Consider the following 21,010-nt stretch of genomic DNA (forward strand, 5'->3'; position numbering starts at 1 on the left):
ATGGAAATAGCTGTCTAATCTTGAGCCTCTAAACTGATTTAATTGTTTCAATGAGCTTAACAAACTAAAATGACTTAGATAACTGGATGATTTGGGGTTTAAAATATCAATTTACTGAGTGTTTACAGAGTGTATTTAACCAGCAAAGACAGTCAGGTTTAGGACACCTGCATTTGTGATAACAGTATTGACCCTTTTCTCTTTGCAGAGTTACAGACAAACACACCACAAAAGACCGGCAACGACCCCTTCGAACACTTTTTTTCATTCAATTTATTTTGTTAGTTAAATTTCTATAGCAGGTGAGGGAACATAACGGTCACGCAAGGGTTTTCTTGAGCATAGTTTTCAGAAGTCACAGTGTTTTAGACATGGACAAGAACATACAAAAAAAAAATGACAATGAAGAAGGAAGGGCCGAGAGAAAACTTAGAAACAAGGTGTAACAGTGACACATTCCTACACACCTTCTCCTTCATGGTCCTCCAACCCTTCGCTCCACAAAAAACAAAAACAAAAAACAAAAGGCCTCTGCTCTAAAGTGTTGTCAACCCCTCCCTCCCATAATCTCCCCCCAATCAAAAAAAAAATGCAAACGAAACAACAAAAACAAACTCAGCAACAAATAGATATATTTATATATAATATATATTTACTCTTTAAAAATATAACTTCAGTCTAGATACTAACATCTGTACAAACTACAAAAATAAATTTTTAATATAAATAATTTATATGGCATGACATTAACAATTTTTTGTTGTTGAAATAAACTACAAACTAATGCAGGAGCTCCCCCCCACAACCCCCCCACTGTCTGACAACACCTCCCGTCTGATCGAAGTGACAAATGGTGCTTCGCCCGTTTCTGAACAGTAGCTACTGAACTGTTCTTCTGTTTTTACAAAAGAAACCAAAGCTGCCACTTTAAAAAAAAAAAAATGACATGAAAGAAAAAAAATAATGATTGGCAAAGTTTTTCCCTGCAATTTAACCTGGCAGTGATGAGACCAATACTGAACGAACAACGACAGAATCTTAAATTAAACGATAAATCCTAAGAACCAAAAGAAAGAAAGAGCGTGGCACATGTGAGGTTTGTATGAACAAGCAGAGGGAGACATTAGAAAGTGAGTCGGAGCAGGCGGAAGCATTACAATTCAAGAATGAACCTATTTACACAATGCGATAATTGCACTGGGTCACAACAGCATGAACGCGTTACAACCCGAAAGCAGCCAGCAAAGAAAAAAGAAAAGAAAAGGCAGAAAACAAATAAAATCACTCCCTTTGCATTGGATTTTTCTAATTCCCTTTCAAAATAAAACGAGGAGGCGAGCAACATGTTTGTCTCAAAGTGACAAATGTGAACTTCGACCGCTGTGGAGCTTACAAAAACTGCAGTAGAAAAAACAAGTATAATCTTATCATAGCTCCTTCAAGTAGTTTAAAACTGCGGAGAACTGAGAACATTGCCAGACTCAACATGAAAAATGATACATGAATTAGACAGGACCCTGCCAGCGTGTCGACAGAATGATCACATTTAAAAAAAAAAAGATATTCCCAGACATGGACACATGATGTGATAACTGACAAACATCAATCTACTCTTCGTCTGGACGAAACAGATGATATTCACACGAAAGCGGGAACATAATACTGAGCTGGACGCTGCGATTTAACAAGGACGAGGGGATTTTACTGAAGGCACGGTGGTTACTGCTGCTTAGGAAACAGTGTAATTCTCTGCTCTTATTACACTGCAATAAGAATATCTATATCTAAAATACAAGAGAGTGTGTCAGACGCAGAATCTCTAAGTATACTGACGTAAGAGACAGGGAGACGAGGGGGGGGGGGGGGGGGGGGGGGGGGGGGATACTGCATTTTTTTAAGGCAAATCACTTACAATTATTGTGTAGCAGCAAAAAAAACCAAACATAACAATACAAATAGAAATAAAACACTGACCATGTATGTTCAATAGCCTAATATCTTAATAACATCTCACTTTCTGTGGACACTTTTTACATATAGCACATTTCTTATTCTATACACTATGGGGGGAGGGGGGAAATCAACTGCCCCCCCCACACCCCCCCCCAAAAATAATCTTTTACATCTGATCTTTTACACAAGAGTATACCCAAGTTATACAGTACTCCTTTAAATAGCTCTTTTTTAGTATTAAAATATATACTCATAGATTTATATAATTCTTAAAACAAGTCATTTGTTTCTTAATATGTCCTTGAAATAAATCTTTTTTGTTGTTGTTGTTGTTGTTTGAAGTCTATGTACAGTTGAGAGTTGGAGACGCAGTGTGGCGCCACGTGGGGGGTCAAGGTGCTCCGGGACGCAGCCAGAGGCTTGAAGAAGCCGAAGTCACAGTGTGTGTGTGTGAGAGAGTCTAGCAATCTTTGGCTGCCTGGATCCTCAACCCACCTGCAGCAGACAAACACAGGAGAGAGAAAAGAGTTAGACATCGCTCAGAGAAAAGAAGGCTCCCGTCGAAAGGCTTCATGTAGCACATTTCTTAGGATCACAAGTCGGGACGAGCTGAGGTTGACTCACCTTGTGTCTTGCAGAGCTGATGCTGTGTCTGTGTTTCTTCCAAGTCCTGGATCTCTATAGAGTTTCTCTTATATGAAGAAAAGTTTGTTTTGTCACCACAAGTCCTCTTAGCAGCCTCGAAACAGTCTGACTCGCTTTCAGTGTCAAAACCTTCATGCATGTAGCCTTGATACGCCGCCCCCGGCAAGTTCGGATGCACGGCCACCGTCACAGAGGCTGTGGCTGTAACCATAGTAATGGGACCCCCAGTCAAGCCTTGTTGCGACGGCAGGATGGAGGTGCTATTGTTATAGCTTGGCCCTTTAGTCCTGTTTGGCTGAGGCCCTCTGCCGTTATGAGGCCTGGGCCCACTTTGACAAGTCCTCCCAGGGAAGTAAGCTCTGTCGCTGGGTAAATGTTGGCCGGGCTGAGCCTGGGGCCTCTGGAGGCCCGGCTGCTGCTCCCGCTTGTTTCCGTCCCAGCACGTGACCTGGGAGCTGAGAGGTGACTGTGCATTGTACGAAGATTCATTTAATGGTTCTATCCTCCCACCGGCGCCTGTTGCATTTTCTTTGAACGGCTTCACCACCTGCGAAATAAAAAAACATTTTCATAATTTACTTTGAGAAAAACACATTAATCTAAAGATCACTTCATCACACAGGAGGAGTTTCATATCTTATCTGTGTGGTTGTGTAGCGTACCGTAAGCTTGGGGAAGCTGGGGTTCTTGCTGGCTTCCAGCAGTATGTGAGACGTAGGAGGTGGAACGTTGACATGCGATTCTATGTATGCGCTCCGGTCACAGTACTTATAATCCTCCTCCCCGATCCCTGACGTGGTGGTCATCTCAGAGTAATACTCGGAGTCCGATGACTCAGAAAACGCTTGCTGACGGGGCGACCGCGGGTTGTGGTGGCCCGTGTAGTATCCGTGGTGTGTCATGGGTGGCGGGAGTGGGGGCTCGTGGGAGGGTGTGGGCAACCGGCTGGCGTTGTCGACTGGAGTGATTTCAGGTGGCGGCCCCATCATGGAAAGGAGGACCGGCAGGAGAACTAGGCCGTTCAGCATGCCCAACACTGTCAGGATGACCAACACGGCAAAGAAGTACCTGGAACAGAGAGACATGAGGGACGTTAGAGCCGACGTCAGATTAAACTAGATGGTAGCATCTTGTAAACTCTCATTTAAGAAGGTGAGGTACAGTAAGATAGCTTTGAGCTACTAGCAGCTGCTAATTCTGAAGCAGGCTATAGGCCAATGCATTCTAAAGGACATATGCTTGTGCACTATGCCACCATCCATATATTCTTATTTCTAATCTTATTTTTTATTGATTGTCAGGAACATGTATGGCACTTTGACACAAAGTGGGAAACATTTAATATTTGACATACATCGTTAATTTGTGCAATTGTGACAAAAAATGGGAAGAGGCCATGGTGTCGCGATGTTTTACATGGACGAGAACACACATATGTGTGCGATTCCAAACACACACATAGTTGGCACATGAGGAAGGGAAGCAGCTCAGGGGAAGAAGTCAGGGAAAGCCCAGTATTTGTGTATCAAAGGCAGGAGGGGGGGTTAAAATCTGATTCCCTGCTCAGTCCAACTAAAACATGCTTTGATGCCTCCACTGCTGCTGCTACAAGACATTCTCTCACTCTCTTTTTCACTCACACTCTATGCATATGAGTTTTTTTTTGTGTCTGTGTGTGCGTGCATCTCAGCGGAGCTCTGAGGAGGCCAGGGTTGGAGGCAGGCCACAAGAAAGAGCTCCCCAAGAAAATTAGAGAGGACTCCACTTAAAGACTAACAGAAAGCAGAGAAAGAGAGAGACACACAGAGATGCTAACCACCAGCCAGACTTAAAGAGGTAAAAAGAAAGAGGGAGGAAGAAAAAAAGTGATTGATGGAATAAAAAATAAATAAAAAAAGCAAACAAGGACGGGGATAATAGCTGCAGAGTGTTCTGAAAACACGCTTCTCTCATCTGAATGGATGACTAGTACCGTTCTAACTAGGACGCTCTTCAGGAAAAAGTCGATGGCTCACATGTTGGGCATGATTTCACAAACCATATTCACACCAACCGCTCTCTGACATGTTTTCCCCTTTCCTCTTAAACTGCTGTCCTTTTTTCCCCTTCCTTTATCAGAAGCACAGGCATATCCTCTAGTTTTGACAAAACACTTCAGGGAGACATTTTTAAATGACGAGAGCGGAGTGAGACAGAAAGATGGAGAGTGAGACTTTGGTGGGACCTCCAACAGCGTCTCACTGTTAGGAATTCTGTTGTTTATATAAACAGTAATCTTTTCCATTCGTTTTCAGAGCCTGGGGAGTTGTGTGTGTGTGTGTGTATGTGTGCGAAAGAGAGCGTAAGTGTGTGCATTTTTCCGTGTGTGGGTGTGTGTGTGCATATGTGGCCCGCATGTGTGTGCATGCATGCTACGAAGTGTGTGTGTGTGTGAGAGCGGACTCTGAGCAGAGCTGAATTAGGCTTGCTGTTTATTCAGTGCATTACAAGGCCAGGAGATGTTTACAGCAGTATATTTATGCTACTCCCTAGCTAGCCAGCCCTGGCTTGCCCCATTCACCCGTTCACAGCTACAGCTACAACTAAACAAGACCTCCAACAGAGATACTAGACCCCTCTGTCTCTCCCTCACCCCATCCTCTGAAAATGACCTTTTCTATGGGAGAAAAGCTGAAAATCAAGAGGCTGAAAATGCTCCGTATGACTCCCTTAATCCTCGTCCAGTTTCCTATCAGTTCTCAATTTGTATCTCTTCAATCCACCACTGTGGAGGATCCATTCATCTAACCTCCAGCTTCCCACCCACCCACCAGGACCTCATATCCTTACAAAGAAAGCCACCCTCAGAGTACTTCTCCTCCTCTCTCTGCCTCGAGTCTGTTTCTCCAGAAAAATGTTGCTTTTTATGTCACGGAAGCCTGCTGCAGTCTGTGAGCCCAAGGTTGTGGTTTCGGGTTTGGGCTGAGACCACGTTCGGCTGAAAAACATTGAGCTATTCGTCTTTTTTCCACTCTGACCATGAAACAGTGGTAGAAAACACACCCACACACATATACACACATTTTAAACTTGCATGCCCGCGTTAACACACACACACACACACACGCATAGTGGGGAGAGCGAAGTCTGTTGGTGGCCTACACACAACTGACTGGCTGACCAGTTCAAATTTAGCTCCACTTTTTATTATGGCACCTAACATGGAGGGAGAGAATGCCAAACGGATGATAGGAATTTTTACAGATTCCCTTGTGTGTGTGTTTGAGGGAGAGAATCAGTGAGAATGAGAATGAGAGAGAGAGAGAGAGAGAGAGAGAGAGAGAGAGAGAGACACCACCCAGTGGGTAGCAGAACACTTCCATGTTTACGAGCAGCTGCTACACACCCTTGATGTTTTCCCCATTTGTTGTGCTCCGAGGCTGTGGAGATGGTAGTGTGTGTGCCCAGAGTGACAGAACCAGGTGCATATTTTGTCACTGTGTGTGTGTGTGTGTGTGTGTGTGTGTGTGCATGTGCGCATAAATAGGGGTATACAATTTCCACCTGCAAGCACCCCTGACCCCCCACAAGGCTTCTTCCCGTCTCCAAGAGAGGCTAGACAACTGGCTCCACACACACACACACACACACACACACACACCCGGAGCGTGAAACCAAAACACTGCTTCTTGTTAAGGTAACATATGGGGCTGAGGAGGGTGTAGACACCACTGCTGCCAAAGGGAGCACCGTCACTCTCACACACAAAGCACAAAGTCTGCACTTGTCAAATGCAGACATACACACATAGCTACACACACACACACACAAACGCAAACATACGTAAACACAAAGCATCTCACCTCATGATGAAGTCAAACTCGGACCCTGCCAGCATGAGAACGCCGAGCAGCGTGGAGATGGCTCCATCGACCACCGGGGCAAACATGTGCTCCAGAGCCACCTCCGAGCGTTTGTTTCTGTTGCCAATCGCTGTCAGGAAGCCCTGGGGCGGAGAGAGAGAGGGGGGATGAGTTGGAAATCTTGCCGATTACACAAAAGTTGTGCTTGCGGCGAAGCTTGGCACACTTCAGAATTCCTGCCTTTGGTTTTGTTGGGGATTGCTACGCTACACTACAAGACTACACTGTGCTCGAGAGCTGCCAGCGTGAACCAGGAAGCCAAAAGTTTCCCTAGTAAATATTTAATCACACTTATTTCACCTTAATCACTTTCCATTTCAGGCATGAAGCCACAGGAGTCTGTGCTTTGCACTTTAAAACGACTAAAATGTTTGCAAAATGCAGCCTATTGCGTTTATGAAATGGTTAAGCTAAATCCTAGCACAGAGAGAAATTACATTCAATCAATAATTAAAAAGTAAAATCACAGGTTAAATGTAATTCTTCCCTGCTGTATGCAACTCCACAGTTAAGATTAAGATTAAGATTAATTCTATTGTGCTCACATGTTCGTGTATAGTCGCTATTTCACAGTCTAACCAGAAACTTCGGGTTTCAAGTGAAGTAGTATGTGTTGACTCACCAGTGCAATGTGAACAGTGAACTCCACTCCGATGCCCACAGAGGCGATCAGGATGACCACGGGGATGGCGCTGAGCTTGATGCCAATCAGACCCATGATGCCGAACAGCTCCACCGTCATCATGGCCAAGATAAACACCTGAGAAGCAGAGACGGAAAGGAAGTGAGCCGATGTCCAATACTTGAGAAACTGTGACGTGTAACGAGATAACTAGCAAGTAAGTGAAAAAAAACCTAAAATAAAAGCACGTAAATAATAAAACGTAATGTCGTGTGCAGATTTGTCTCTACACAATCTTTGACCCTGTGCTCAGGATCACAACCACATGGCCTGAAATGATCCACCTGTGGGCAACTATCACATGATAGCAGTCTGCGATGCTTATTTTATTGTTTCCGACATTTTAATGCCACATCAGTACTTCAGTTTGTCTTAGCAGTAAATGGGTGATGTTACTGTAAACCACGATACAAACAAGTCTTCAAAAACAAGGAGAAAAAACAATTCCCAGCCAACAGGAGCTTTTGATCCCAGCGGGGGCTATGAGCCGGGGCACGGTTAAATTGGAAATGATAAAAGCCGTTTTACTGCACGACCACATACGGGCTGGGTGAAACCTTTACTGGCAGGCTGATGCTTGGAAACCATACATGCGTGTCGCTGTGTCTTGAGGAGACTGGGTAGAGTTGCTGTCTCAATCAGTGCGGCTGAGGGACCGCTACTTAAATTAAACACATTCCAACTGAAACTGGCAGTGTTGTTGTGCTACACTTCGGCACCCCCACTGGCCAGGGATATGTGGATCTGTGTATGTGTGCGAGTCTGGGGGGCCCTTTGGGATCACCAGTCCCACCAGCTTGTGTGTGAAATGCTTTCCAAACACTGCACACTCAGATCATCTCTCTCTTTTTCTCACACACACATACACAAATCCACATATCCCTGATGGATGGGTTGAGCAGGCCAAGGTCGCAACTGGGAAGATCTGTCCTGTCCCCAAGCCTCTCCCTCTCTCTCTGACAAAAGCTGTGAGGGAGTTGGAAGTGGAGGCTTCAGGAGGGCAAAGCCTTTCTTGCTCCTTTGCATTTCCTTTTCTAAGGACGGCCCAACTTACATTAGAATGACAAAGGTCCCTGTGTGTGTGTGCGTGCGTAGTGGCCCTCCACAGAGAAAAAGGGGCCCCCTAGACAGCATTATTGAGCTGTGAGGAGAAGGGTGAGAAGAAAGTGAGAGGAAGAGGAGCGGGAGGAAGGGGGTAATGATGTTGTTGACGTAGGATGAGAGGGACAAGGTGAGACAGAAATAGGCCAGAATGGAAAACAGTGGTAAGGATGAGGAAGAGTAGGACGTGATGAAGAGATTGTTGGCTTACAATGATGCCGGCGGTCCAGGGGTTGAGCAGGAGGATCGCACAGACCAGGAAGGTGCAGGCTAGAACCACACTGATCGCTAGCAGGAACCAGTGTCTGAGGCCAATGTACTGCTCCCAGAACAAGAAGGGGTATCCGTTAGGGTAGTTGAACACTCCCTTGCGGCTGAACTCGTCACAGATGGCCCGCACACTCTCTATGGCCTCCACAAAGTCGCTAGCCTGGCGAAGGCCGTTCAGGTAGAAGGGGAACTGGGCAAACTCGAGGGGCTCTGCAGCTGGGACTGAAGGAGAGAAGGACATTAGAGATCATGTTCGTACTACAAGTGATTCAGGCATGTCCAATCCACATTTTTATAAAGATAAGTCACTTACTGCGCAGATTCTCCCCTGTAGTGTCGTACTTGTCGTGAACCCACTCTCTGGGATGGGGGTAGAAGTTGGCCTGGGAGGCAGCGTAGCCCAGAGGATCGTTACTGACCCAAACGGTCAGGTAAATGTAAAACACCTCTGGGGGGATCAGACCCTCAGCGTCTACCAGCCGACGAGACACCAGCTAGAGAAAAATGAATTTGTCAAAAACATTATAATATAATTATCTACAATGCCACACACCTTGTGTCCTAGAAAGGACACGTGAACTCTGTCTATTTTATTTTGTCTTTGAAGCTCTTGGACATACCTGGCTGTAGTTAAAAGGCTCCTTCTTGGAGCCGGTCTGGATGAGGAGTTTGTACGCCAGAGCTCCGTCCTCCGTGCCATTGCGATAGCTGTCAGCTGTAATCCTGCCTGCCTGCCAGTCAGCATCAAAAGACATCTGTAGACCTATGTGTGAGGTAGAACAAAAGAAGGATTAATTATGGGTGTCATTTAGAAATATTATGATTTCTATGATCACAATGAGGGAAGTGATGTTGACAATATGGAATATCAAGTTTCTTTTTTCTGTCTCTCTTTTTCCTCAGCTGGCTCTGATCAACCTGTTAGCGATTACTTCCTCCTCACTGGGCCTCTGACAAGTCTGAGCCTGAGGACACACACACGTGCACACACACACGCACGCACGCACACACACACACACACACACACACACACACACACACACACGCACACACACACACACACACCATACACACACACACACACAGCCATGCAAAGATAACCTACGACCCTAACCCGTCTACTGCACCACCCCTTAGCCCAGTTGTACACAGCATGACTGAACTCTGAACTTTCACTCACCCTCTGCAAACACACACATAGGAACACACACACACACATAGGAACACACACACACACACACTCACTCAATCACTCCTGTCCTTAAAAAAGCACACCTGAAAAAACCTCAACCAGTTTCTGGTATCATTTTCAAAAACCCTCAGGGGAAAGAATTATTGCATGACTCATTCAAAAAATAACATTATTCCTCCTGAATTCTTACCTCTGAGCCAGTCCTGGAAGTAGTGCAGCCACATGCGAGGCAGTTTGCTGTCGCTGTCTCTGACCACGCATCTAACGGAGTTAAAAGCGTTGTGCAGCTGGATCAGCAACCGCTGCGACCGAGCGTAGTCAAATCCATCCATGGTGACAAGGTACATGTTGTAGAAGGAGAAGTACTTGAACTGGGCGTCAATGAAATCATACTCCTTGGTGTCGCGTGGCACAATGTCGGTCAGGTAGAGGCCGTCGTGCACCATGGTTGTCCCGTACAAGCTTAGGCCCAGGAGGCCCAGGAAGAGGACCACCACAATGGCTTTGCTTTTCGGATTGAGGAGCAGAGGGGCGTATTTATCCCTGGCAAAGCTGGACAGGTTCCAGTGTAGGAAAGGGAGTGGGACGCACTTTTTTCCCGATTTGGAGTCTTTCACCTGGGCGAGGAGGTCCCGGGTGGAGCTGGAGGTAGGGTTGAATAGCTGGGAGCCGTAGGGGTCAGGCACTGAGGTGGTGGTGGGGGAAGGTGTGATGCCTAGAAGAAGGAAAAGCAAAAAACATTATTAGTGTTTTGGCCAAAAAAGAATTTGACAAAAAAAAAACAAGCTTCATATAACTTTATTTACCTGAAGCCTGGGAGGTGGGGCAGAGGATGATGGAAGGTGGGCTGGTGGAGATCTGTGAGGTAGGCGGTAGAATTGTAACAATGTGCTGTCCTGCTGCGTCACACTGAGTGAACGCCTGCACTGTGGTGGTGATCTGGGTGCTGGTCGTGATCGTGGACCCAGCAGTGTACTGGTGCGTGTGCGTCGTTGCAGCCGTGGGCGTGTGCGGCTGCTCCCCGGTGTCCGACAGCTCGTGCGGGGAGAGGTGGATGACTCGGTTGGAGCAGGGGCTGTACAAGCAGCAGAGGACGTCCAAACGCTTGTCCTCGCGTCTGTGGAGGTCCAAGCTCAGGATGGCGGGGAAGATGAGCAGCACCATAGCGAAGTTAAACACAACCACGATGGCCGCCTAGGGAGAGAAATACAGAGAGAAAAACAAAGTGAGAAGAGGCGGAGAACAGTATTTGAAATTACTGGCACCCTAATTCAGCTGAGGAGAGTCAGGGCTCCTGTTTTTTTAAGCCCAGAAAGTAAAGAAAAGACTCTAAATCACCAGACAGGAATACTAAGCAAGCCAGGAGGGGAGAGGGAGAGAGAGAGAACAAAAGAAAAGAGTGCCAGAAAGAAAGAACTACTAGAAAGAATGATAGAAAGAGGCAGGAGGAGGAGGAGGAGGGGGTTTATATATATATGTATGTATATATATATGTTGCAAGTCTGAGCAAAACCACCGCCCTTCACCACCACCTCCCCATTCCCTCCAGCCCCTGAAGCTGACATTCTAACTGGCTGTGGTTTCCAGTGTGTGTATATGTCTACGTGTGGGTATTTGTGTGTGCTTGTGTGTTTCGGACCACCCACAGTTAGTCACAGATCAGAGCAAACCGCCTTGAAGGGGCCAGTGATATACTGATCCAGTCCTCCCTCTCCCTCTCCCTCTTGTTCTGCCTCTGTCTCTTCATCACTCTTTTTGCTCTGATTATTCCACATTACACACATGTACACACACAAACACACACACATTTATGCACACGTACAGACACACACACAGAGGCACACACACAAAAAAAGTTGGCCCCGTAGCTGCAGCAGCAATAAAATGGAGCAACAAAGGCTTTCCCTTACTTTGAATAAATGTCACCTCTCTTAAATTATCTCTTTCATTTTCAAAGGAGCCCCCGGCCTCTCGGTGTGTGATTGTGTACATCTGTTTATGTCTGTGCGAGTGTGTATGTGTGTGTGCAAAACGTACCTGCAAGGAGAAAGCTCGCAAGGCAGGGATGGGTACGAGGGCAGCCATGAAGAATGCAATCATGTTGTTTATGGAAGTCAGAGCGACGCTGGTGCCAGTGCGACGTAAACAGTCGCCTGTCCGGTCCTGTAAAAAGAAAAAAAATAAGTGAGATGGGAGGAGAGGTGGGGAGAGGAGAGGAGAGGACAGTAGAGGAGAGGAGAGGAAAGGACAGGAGAGGAGACTCTTCAAGGTACCTTGAATGGGATGCTAGTTCCAGTTTCTGTGAAGGAGTGAGCCAACAGAAACATGTCATCCACACCGATCCCTAATGCCAGGAAGGGAAGCACCTAGGAAGAAAAACAAAAGGGTGAGAATGAAATATTGTAGTGTGTGGCATTAAAATCTGATATCACGAAGAAGAACAAAAATGCGAGAGAACAAATTGAAGTTTCCGTTCTGGTGTACCTGTGTGGTGGCGGCGTTGAAGGACAGGCCAAGCAGGGAGCACAGACCCAGCCCCGCGGCCACTGACAGGGCCACCAGCAGCACACCGGCCAGCCCCACGGCCCCCTGGGACTTAGCACAGTCCCACCTTAGCATGGTCACGCAGGCATAGGCGAGCTGGAGAGAAGACGTCCACATTAAGTATAATCATAATTTTAAACATCTTAAATCTAACTCAATTTAAATCAGATAATATGCTCACCATGAGCAAATATCCTCCAGCCACCCTGATGACGCTGACATCAGAGAAGGATTTCATGATGTCGTTGAGGGTGGTGGTGGAGAAAGCGTGGATTGACTGGCTGGAGTTAGTTGGGATGCTCTGATGGACGACCTGGGGGGATACAAATTTCTTGCATTAGAAATGCACTAGAATCTGATGGTGGGAATTAGCTGCGTTCACAGGAAGATACACAACATCCTCCACAGCCCACCACAACCAAGCCTCTTCAATAACCCCAAACAGAAAAAAAGGCCCCCCTGTCTCTTTGAAATGTGCATGTGTGTGAAATGAGTACGAAGGTGTGTGTGTGTGTGTGTGTGTGTGTGTGTGTGTGTGTGTGTGTTTTCGTGGGATAGCATGCGTGTGTGTGTGTGACAACTGAGGAGTAATGAGCACAGATGCCAGAGGTTGTGAGGTCAAAGGTGAAAGGGATGGATAGCATGGCTCGGCGGGCTAAGGCACTCTCCACTCCCTGTGCCACGAGTCGACCAATTGCTATCCCACAGCAATTTACCTGTTGGCGTTTCATCGCCGCTCGCTCACTCTCTTTTTTGTAACGTGGGGGAAAGGGGCACGGCGTCTCTCTGAGTTTAGGTTTGTTTCCACTTCCTCAATTCCATGTCCCTCACCTACCTCCCCCCTGCGTCCCTCCTTACCCTCACCATGGTGGGTGTCAGCTATCACAGCAACAGCTTGTTCCTATAACTAGGGCTCTGACAGAGAGGGATGATTGACCTACCCCCCACCCACTCACACACGTATGCACATACCTACTGCCCTGTGATTCGCTTTACAAGGGAGCTGAAGACTGATGGAATTCAGACACTGCAGAAAGAATGAATGAATGTGTGTGTGTGTGTGTGTGTGTGTGTGTGTGTGTGTGTGTGTGTGTGTGTGTGTGTGTGTGTGTGTGTGTGTGTGTGTGTGTGTGTGTGTGTGTGTGTGAGAGAGCCAAAGCAAAACAAGCCTGCATAGGGACAAGGAAATGCCTCCTCACTTTTCTCATCCTCTTTCTATTACTTTGTGGTGCCGTGTGCATTTGAATGTACATGGAATGTGTGTGTACGTGTACGCACCTCCACAAACTTCCTCTGCCAGGACTCGAGGATGGCGGTGGCCTTATCTTCATTCCAGTTGAGTTCGTGGATCTCGTGGCTGTCTTTAAAGTGCTCGTACAGCTGCTTCGGACTCATCAACAGGAACATGGTCTGGAGAGCCTCCGCACTGCAAAACACCAAAAAACGTGAGCTCAGGGCACATCAAGAGATGTCAGAATTGTGAAACCTCTATTGCATCATCCATCTCCCAATTAGCGCATTAAAAACCATCCCGTTTGACTGTTTGAATGCTCGTTGTCTCCCTAAACCTCACTACAGCCGGAGTGCACCCCTGTGAGAATGGCGAAAGGCAGGTGCCGTTTCTTCTAGGATTTGTCTGCCTGCCTGTCTGCCAATATAAACAGCCAAAAGCAGGTGTTATCTAGACTGTCTACCGATCTCCAGGCTGCGAGCCCAGATGTCCTCAGGTTTTCTTGGCACTGGCACGGCGAGTGAAAAAAAACACATGAAAGAAATGATCATAAATCACATCCAAGAGTAAATGTGGCTCCAAAGACTTGTTGGGCCCATGTGGGTCGTGATCTGGGCTCTGACCCAATATTGCCACTACATTTGTATTGGTCTCTTATCAAGAGACTTTTTCTACTTCCAATTCGTCTTCTTCTTTGGCCACTTACACAACAAATGTGTAGCAAGGTGGGGGGGCTTTATGTGGCTGTCAATCATCTTTAATTGGCCTATCCTGGACCGGGGTCATGCAGGAAACCGATCCCTGTGCGTATGAGGCATTCCTAGCATGTGTCTGTTGGGTTATTAGGGGTTACACAGATTCCAGTCGCAGCGGCTCACAAGCTGATGGGCGGTCCGGCTGCCTGCTCAGCTGGTATTGATCACACACACATTCATATACCCCCCCCTGACTCTCTTACTATTACATCTTCCAATGACAAGAGCAAATTTATAGCTGCTGTGTAAAAAACCCTGAAGCATCGCGCTCTGATCTTTGCACGCATTAATAAACACACACCTCAGCAAAGTGTCCTGGCTGCTTTTGACCAGCCCTCCGAGGATCAGCTCCTCCTGCCAGTGCATGAACTTCCGGCTGAAACCGTGGCAACCACCCTGGAGACGCTTGGCAATGTCAGGACTCTGAATGGAAGGAGAGCAGGGGGACAGACAGAAAAAAACACAAGAGATATGTTATGAGTTTCTGTTGTGCCACAGCTACTTTGTATATGTAATGACTGAAGCGGTGGTCTTTTGTGTGGGCTTACCTCTCCTCTGTCTTTGTTGGGGGCACTAAGAGGGCAGTCGGGGTCTGAGGGATCCAGACAAGACCTGTTCATGTAGGCGTGACCCACCTGCAGAATTAAAGAACATAACAAAAATCTCAGTATGTGGAAAAAGGTATGCACGTAGATGAGTTAGCAGTAATTGTTCATGAGTCTTTCATTCAGTAAATCTGTCATTGTAATTCACCTGGGCTTTGTCCAACATCTCCTTAAATCCTTCCAGTGAAGTGAACTGACTGAGCTCCTCCATCAGCTTGACTGGATCAAGATTCATCCACTGGATGTCCGGCATACCCCTGGAGAGCAGAGACACACTTAGGAAATGATAACCTGAAGATCACGAAACTATAAAAGAACTTCCACCGCACGTAGCCTGCGAGGCTATGTGGCTTTGCATCCCTGCTAAAGTTCAATTTTAGCAGGGGAAAAAAAACTTCAGTTGATTTTACTTCTCTCTGCTTGGACCGCGCAAGAGGCTAGCTGCAGATACAGGATAAAATAGCGTTTATTATCCTGTTTCACGCTGCCACAATGCCCAGGGAAAAGGCAGGGTGGCTGCCTGCTCGCTTCTATTCCTCTATGTCCTGCACCGAGTCATAACGATTACCTCTGCCTCGCAAACATCTTGATAAGGAGGGAGGGAAGGGGAGAGGCTGAGCTGGGAAATAGGTGAGGGATGAGAGAGGAAGGAAATGATGTTCACTGACAAAGAACCTGTTACACCTGCTCTCCCTCTTCATAGGATACATCCATCACCTTCCTCCATACTGCCATCTATACAAATTATTTTCATTTAAAGTCTATTTGCTTTCTTTACTTTTATCAGAAGAGGAATCAATGCCCTTCAGACCCGGGTATGGAACCACCCACAATTAGTGGATGCTCTGCTCTACCTCCTGAGGTGCGGCAGGGCAGGAGGTCTCAAATTTAGCAACAGGTTCATAAAACACAGTTATAAAAATATTCCATAAAAGACAGAGATATATTATGCTTTGAAAACAGCGAGGATTCGAGATTCTGCATTTGAGATGGACGTTTTCTGCAGTGATTGAAAAAAGAAGAGAGTCAAAGACATCTCCACTCTGGGTTTAATGGTTCATGAAGAGAGCTCCTCTCCTATTCTCACATACCAGCGTCCCTTCTGCTGCAGCTCCCAAAGACACACTCCTTTATCAGCTACTCTTTGCTTGAGTGAACCGGTCCTGGGCCCTTTTGTTTTTTCATCGATTGCTGCTCTTTGTTCGCACTCTTTCCCATCTCCCTCTCTCCATCCTCACTCCTTTTTATTTTTCCCTTTTTGTCTTTAAAACCAGGGCTGAACGGGAAGCGGAAGCCACCGGCCTCAGTGACCACAAGTTCGCCTCAGCCATACGTGAAAAAAAAGAGTAACAAACAAATAAGGAATAACAACAGATGTGGAGCACTTTAGTGTTATTTACAGGAATACTTGGAGGACATGTGAATCATCAAAGAAACCCTTCTCCCTTCTCGGTCGCCGTGCTCTCACAAAAGCCAACTGGGAGATGCAAAGAATGGGAAACTTGTTTGTTTCTGAACTCGCTGGCTTGTCATGCAACACACTGCTGTCAGCAAACCTAAACAAATATTCTGTTTGCAGAGTAACATCTGCTATGATCTAAACTATCCTCTATTAACCGAGGTCTCAATTGAAATATCACAGCTTAAAAAAAACTCTTTCAGTGACTCTATTTCTCAGGAGAACTTCGTAAACGAAAAAAACGAGAAGAAAAAAAAAAAACTTGAATCCACAAATGCCCAAATACGCCCCGTCTCTGCTGTTAACTGTCTTGTAGCCTCTCTCTGTCTTCTCGGGGGACTTGAGACTTGAATGCTGCCCATTTTATTTGTTGGACAACTTGGGAGCTGGGAGCCTGGGGCATTACCATGAGAATGCCGAGTGTTAGCCGTGAGTTGACAAAGCCTGCCCCCCGCCCCCCCTCCCACCCTCCTACGGGGCCCCTGCACTGACGGACACTCACTCGTAAACTGAAAGAATGCTTACCATTGTCTGACCCAAAGGGCTCCCCTGCTACCACCACCACCACCACCACCACCACCACCACCACCACCGCCTCTCCGCCCTCCGTTCTACCAACCCACCATCCAGTTGCCGCTGCAGTCATCTCCCCTCTCCCTCGCTCCATCTCTCCCTCACTCTCCCCCTCTTTGAATTTCTCTGTCAGGACACCCACCCACCCTCCATCCAGTCCCTCTTTGGGCCTTAAAAGAACTCTATTACTGACCGCCGCTGTCAGTCACAACACCCACTGACAGACTACTGAAAGCCCAACTGTATGTCTCCATCTAGCATGTGTTAAAAGTTATGGACCCCTCCAAAAGCTCCAGTCCACAACGCAAGTCAGATGGAAGCAGTGACAGAAAAGGGAGAGCCTAGAGTCTCGATGAATCTTTAATATGCAAAAAGAAGAAAAAAGTGTGTGAAATATTCCAAGACTTACGGTAAATAGGCGGCGCCTCCCTGTAGTTTGGCCCCTTCCCAAAAACAGTCCAATGGGGTGATTATCATACAGGGAAATAGCTTGTCAATCATCTGGAATCAGGATATAGGGAGAAAACACGATTAAACATCACAAATCTGAAAAAAGGAACGTTTTATAATAACTTGTAACTTTGTCAACTCACCCTTTCAATCATGACATTTTCAATAATAGGAATTCCTGATTTATAGCATATTTTGTTAAGATCCCACGATCTGGAAGAAAGGAAATACTTTTTTAGTGACGATCCTTAACACAAGAACATTTCTTTTCCCGTGACATATCCGAGGTCTGCTTACTTTCCAAACAGCGACACCTGGACCTTGCTAGCAGACAGAGCAGCCTCCATGTGGACCAGCAAGGCCTCCTGGGTAAGAATACTGGTGCCCTCTTCTTTGGGGGTCTGGATGAGCATCTGTGAGGTAAACACTGACTCCTCTCCCTGCTTCTCCTTGGTGTAGCGAAGCTCTGTGCTCACCCGACTGCCAGCTAGAAGACAAAGAACGAACAATTCATTAACACCAAAGATAGCTCGATTAATGCTGTATACATTAGCACATATTTCTTCAAATGCACAAATACATGCACTGGGTTCATGTAACAAAGTGTCTTGCGTGCGCACACATTTAAAACAAGAACACACATATATCGACCAACGCCCTTGGCCCTCGCCAGTGTTGGTTTTGAAGGCACTTCACACAAGCCAGCATCTGGCCAAGAGAAATGAGTAATACAGCTTCTCATTGGCCCATTCTGTAAAACAGATGTGCCCTGTTAGGAAAACCAGCCTGCCGATGCCCCTGTAAAACCCCACCACCACCCCGCCCAGGGCACCAGATACGGACGGTTAGGAATACATGAAAAATGTTTAGGACGAGCAAAGGATGAACGGCTCTTCCTGTTTTTAATAATATCCGGTGTCCATCTTTGAGGAAGTGAGGAGAGGAGAGGAGAGGAGATGAGAGGAGAGGAGAGGAGAGGAGAGGAGAGGAGAGGAGAGGAGAAGTTGTGAATGACATGAGGAGAGATAAGAATGTCATAAGTGGTGATGAACAGGAAAGAGAGAGGATAACACAAAAACAGAGAGAGAGAGAGAGAGAGAGAGAGAGAGAGAGAGAGAGAGAGAGAGAGAGAGAGAGAGAGAGAGAGAGAGAGAGAGAGAGAGAGAGAGAGAGAGAGAGGGAGCTGTGTGGTAGACTCCAGCCCCCTAATTACAGGAGGTTGCCCTGAAAAGAGTTTGCCAGCCGGGGGGATCTGTGCCTGTGCCAAGTGGACATGAAACATGCCGCGCTGGATCACAGAGGGCCCGTCTGCCCCTCTCGCTATCCCACTACATGACAAGCCCAGAGAGAGCGGGAGGAAAAGAGGGGAAGTGGGGGAGACTGGAAACTGGGGCTACCTCCTTCTTAATTGTAACTCTCGTCACTCTTTTACTCACTTTCACTGCGCTGCACTCGATCCTGCAGGCTTTACCCCCATTTAGCATCTATTTCTCTATTCCCCTTAACACCATCTATAGCCCCTTGCCTCTGTCTCTCTCTCTCTCTGTCTCCCTCTTTCTTTCCCTCCCTCAGTCACGCTCTCTGTATCTCCCCCAGCCTGAAGCAGGCTCCTATAATTGATGGGGAGAAAAGAAAAAACAAACTATTCAGCCCACGCCGTGAAAAGTGTGAGATCAGGTTAGAAACTCAGGACCTCGGAGACACACTCCCAATACTTCTAGGCTTTACTTTCAAGGCTTTAATTACCTACGCAGGAGCAGGAGAATATCAGGTCACCTCGTTTATTTGCAGTCATGGGCGCCTTTTTCCCCCCCAAGTGTCTGGCTCAGTGCATCCCAAAAGAAAATACCTCAAAATGGGACATGTTCTTGTTGGGTATACACATCTGGTCCTAAGTCGAGAGGTAGTTATAAAGCTTTATTTTCAAGGGAGCCACAACAAAAAGATATAGGATAAGTAATTTCCTGAAGACTTTTTATTGTGGTTTAGAAACTCAAGTTTTTCAAAAAGAGTATTTTCACACTGTCAGGGACATGTATGAAGTGATGAGGCAACAGCGAATGGACGTATGGTTCCCTGCTACAGTTTCCTCGCCACACAGATTCCTAATCAAAAAAGGGCTACTTCAAAATGGAACTCTTTCCGTCCGTGGACCTCGTTGACATCTGTTAAACCTTTTTTGACATTTCGTATGTTAACCTCTGCAGTGTGGGGTTTTGATCCCAACAGGAACTGGGTGGCTCGGAGAGACTCTGGCTCTGTAATTACAGGCCTCCTGAAGTAAATTATAGCTATTTGTGTCTCGTTCCTCCCATCTGGACCACCCAGGCAGCCTGTCCTCTCTCTTCTCCCTCACTCTTTCTCGCCTTCTCTCCTCAACCCCCAGTCCGGCCCCAACCACCCAACTCTGAGCTCCGCAGCTACTCTGCTCACTTCAGCTCTCAGTCAACTCGGCTCTGGCTCCAGACGGGGACCTTGTCCTTTTCTTTTCTCATCTGCTTTTTTTTGTCTTTCTATCCCCTCATTTCTCCTCTTCTTTTCCTCCTTCTTTCTCACGTTATTTCTCTTTGTCACTCTTCTTCAACCTCCCCCACTTCTACCCGCACTCAGCCCGGGCTCTGCAGCACAGCCTTAAAGAGACAGTTCCCGGAAATGTTCCCACCCTGTGAAGAAAGCGCCTTTGAGTGTGGAGCTTTAACACCCCAGCGGCTGGTAATTTCATTCCACTAGCAATTATGAAACATGAAATATTAGTCAGGGTCTGAAAATAAATAAATAAACAAATAAATAAATGATCCCAACTGTCTAAATCACATCTTGATCTCTATCGTTAAATGGTTTTCGGGAAGTTGCCCACCGCCGATCACAGATTATAGCAAACAACTTGGCTCTGTTGGCTGAAAACATATGAATTGATTTACTAGCTTTGCCACTATAAGAACTTTCACAACAGTCACAACTTTGGGAAAGTGAATATTGAGCAAAAAATGTCATAACAAGCCCTGACATGGTTTCATGGCTGTGCAGTGTACAAATACAATGTTTGCATCAATGTGTGTGTGTGCCTGTGTGGGTGGACCGGTGTAAACACTGGACCCTGTCTCCATCGACCTCAGTCATTTCCTCCCCACCTGACCCATACCCAAACACCAAACACCCAGAATCCCCTAACTCAGTGAAATATCTGTGGCTTCTCACATCTGGCTTCCAGGACGAAGCCAAGACCACCTTTAAAACACTGTGTTTTTATTCTCTTCTATTCTCTTCTATTCTGTCTTTGTGGCTTACAGGCCTGGTCCCAGTTCCAGGCCATGGTAGGTCAGGCCGAGCCACCTTCAAAGTTCAGTGTGGTAGATTAGCTGGATTAGGGGCCCTCTGAAAGGCCCCACGCTGCTATGGAGGAAGACCCAAGACGAAGAGGGCTATAAGTGACATGTATGCTGTTACCTGGTACATCGTGCATAGGAAATGACCTGCTCCTGATTTACAAAGCATGACAACACGAGAAGACATGTACAGCCAATTTCCACACAGAACCCCCCTTGATAAAAGATAGATTTAAGAGGGAAAAAAGAGTTCTGACCACCATGAAGTAGCAACAATGTACGGAAAAAAAAAACTAGGATGCTACGCCCTCACTGCCATCGC

At 46.6% G+C, this 21,010-nt stretch overlaps 1 protein-coding gene across 2 annotated transcripts in view; it reads right to left on the reverse strand.

Moving 5' to 3' along the window:
* Positions 1-261: 261 nt before the first annotated feature.
* Positions 262-21,010, reverse strand: part of ptch2 (patched 2) — a 28,456-nt gene continuing 7,707 nt past the window's right edge. The window contains exons 3-23 of one of the 2 annotated variants that reach the window (XM_034613043.1): positions 17,660-17,849; positions 17,506-17,575; positions 17,322-17,413; positions 15,029-15,137; positions 14,824-14,910; positions 14,577-14,698; positions 13,568-13,715; positions 12,471-12,602; positions 12,230-12,385; positions 12,019-12,111; positions 11,783-11,908; positions 10,552-10,939; positions 9,936-10,457; positions 9,174-9,316; positions 8,867-9,047; positions 8,495-8,775; positions 7,123-7,260; positions 6,441-6,583; positions 3,261-3,666; positions 2,578-3,145; positions 262-2,448 (exon numbers count right to left, since the gene is read on the reverse strand). In XM_034613043.1, coding sequence (XP_034468934.1) covers positions 2,414-2,448; positions 2,578-3,145; positions 3,261-3,666; positions 6,441-6,583; positions 7,123-7,260; positions 8,495-8,775; positions 8,867-9,047; positions 9,174-9,316; positions 9,936-10,457; positions 10,552-10,939; positions 11,783-11,908; positions 12,019-12,111; positions 12,230-12,385; positions 12,471-12,602; positions 13,568-13,715; positions 14,577-14,698; positions 14,824-14,910; positions 15,029-15,137; positions 17,322-17,413; positions 17,506-17,575; positions 17,660-17,849 — 4,130 coding nt within the window. In that variant the 3' untranslated portion in view covers positions 262-2,413. Of the gene's footprint in view, positions 2,449-2,577; positions 3,146-3,260; positions 3,667-6,440; positions 6,584-7,122; positions 7,261-8,494; positions 8,776-8,866; positions 9,048-9,173; positions 9,317-9,935; positions 10,461-10,551; positions 10,940-11,782; positions 11,909-12,018; positions 12,112-12,229; positions 12,386-12,470; positions 12,603-13,567; positions 13,716-14,576; positions 14,699-14,823; positions 14,911-15,028; positions 15,138-17,321; positions 17,414-17,505; positions 17,576-17,659; positions 17,850-21,010 lie in introns of both variants that reach the window. The other variant, XM_034613042.1, reaches the window with a different exon arrangement.

The sequence above is a fragment of the Hippoglossus hippoglossus genome, chromosome 17, assembly GCF_009819705.1.
Source record: "Hippoglossus hippoglossus isolate fHipHip1 chromosome 17, fHipHip1.pri, whole genome shotgun sequence".
NCBI classification, from domain to species: Eukaryota; Metazoa; Chordata; class Actinopteri; order Pleuronectiformes; family Pleuronectidae; genus Hippoglossus; species Hippoglossus hippoglossus.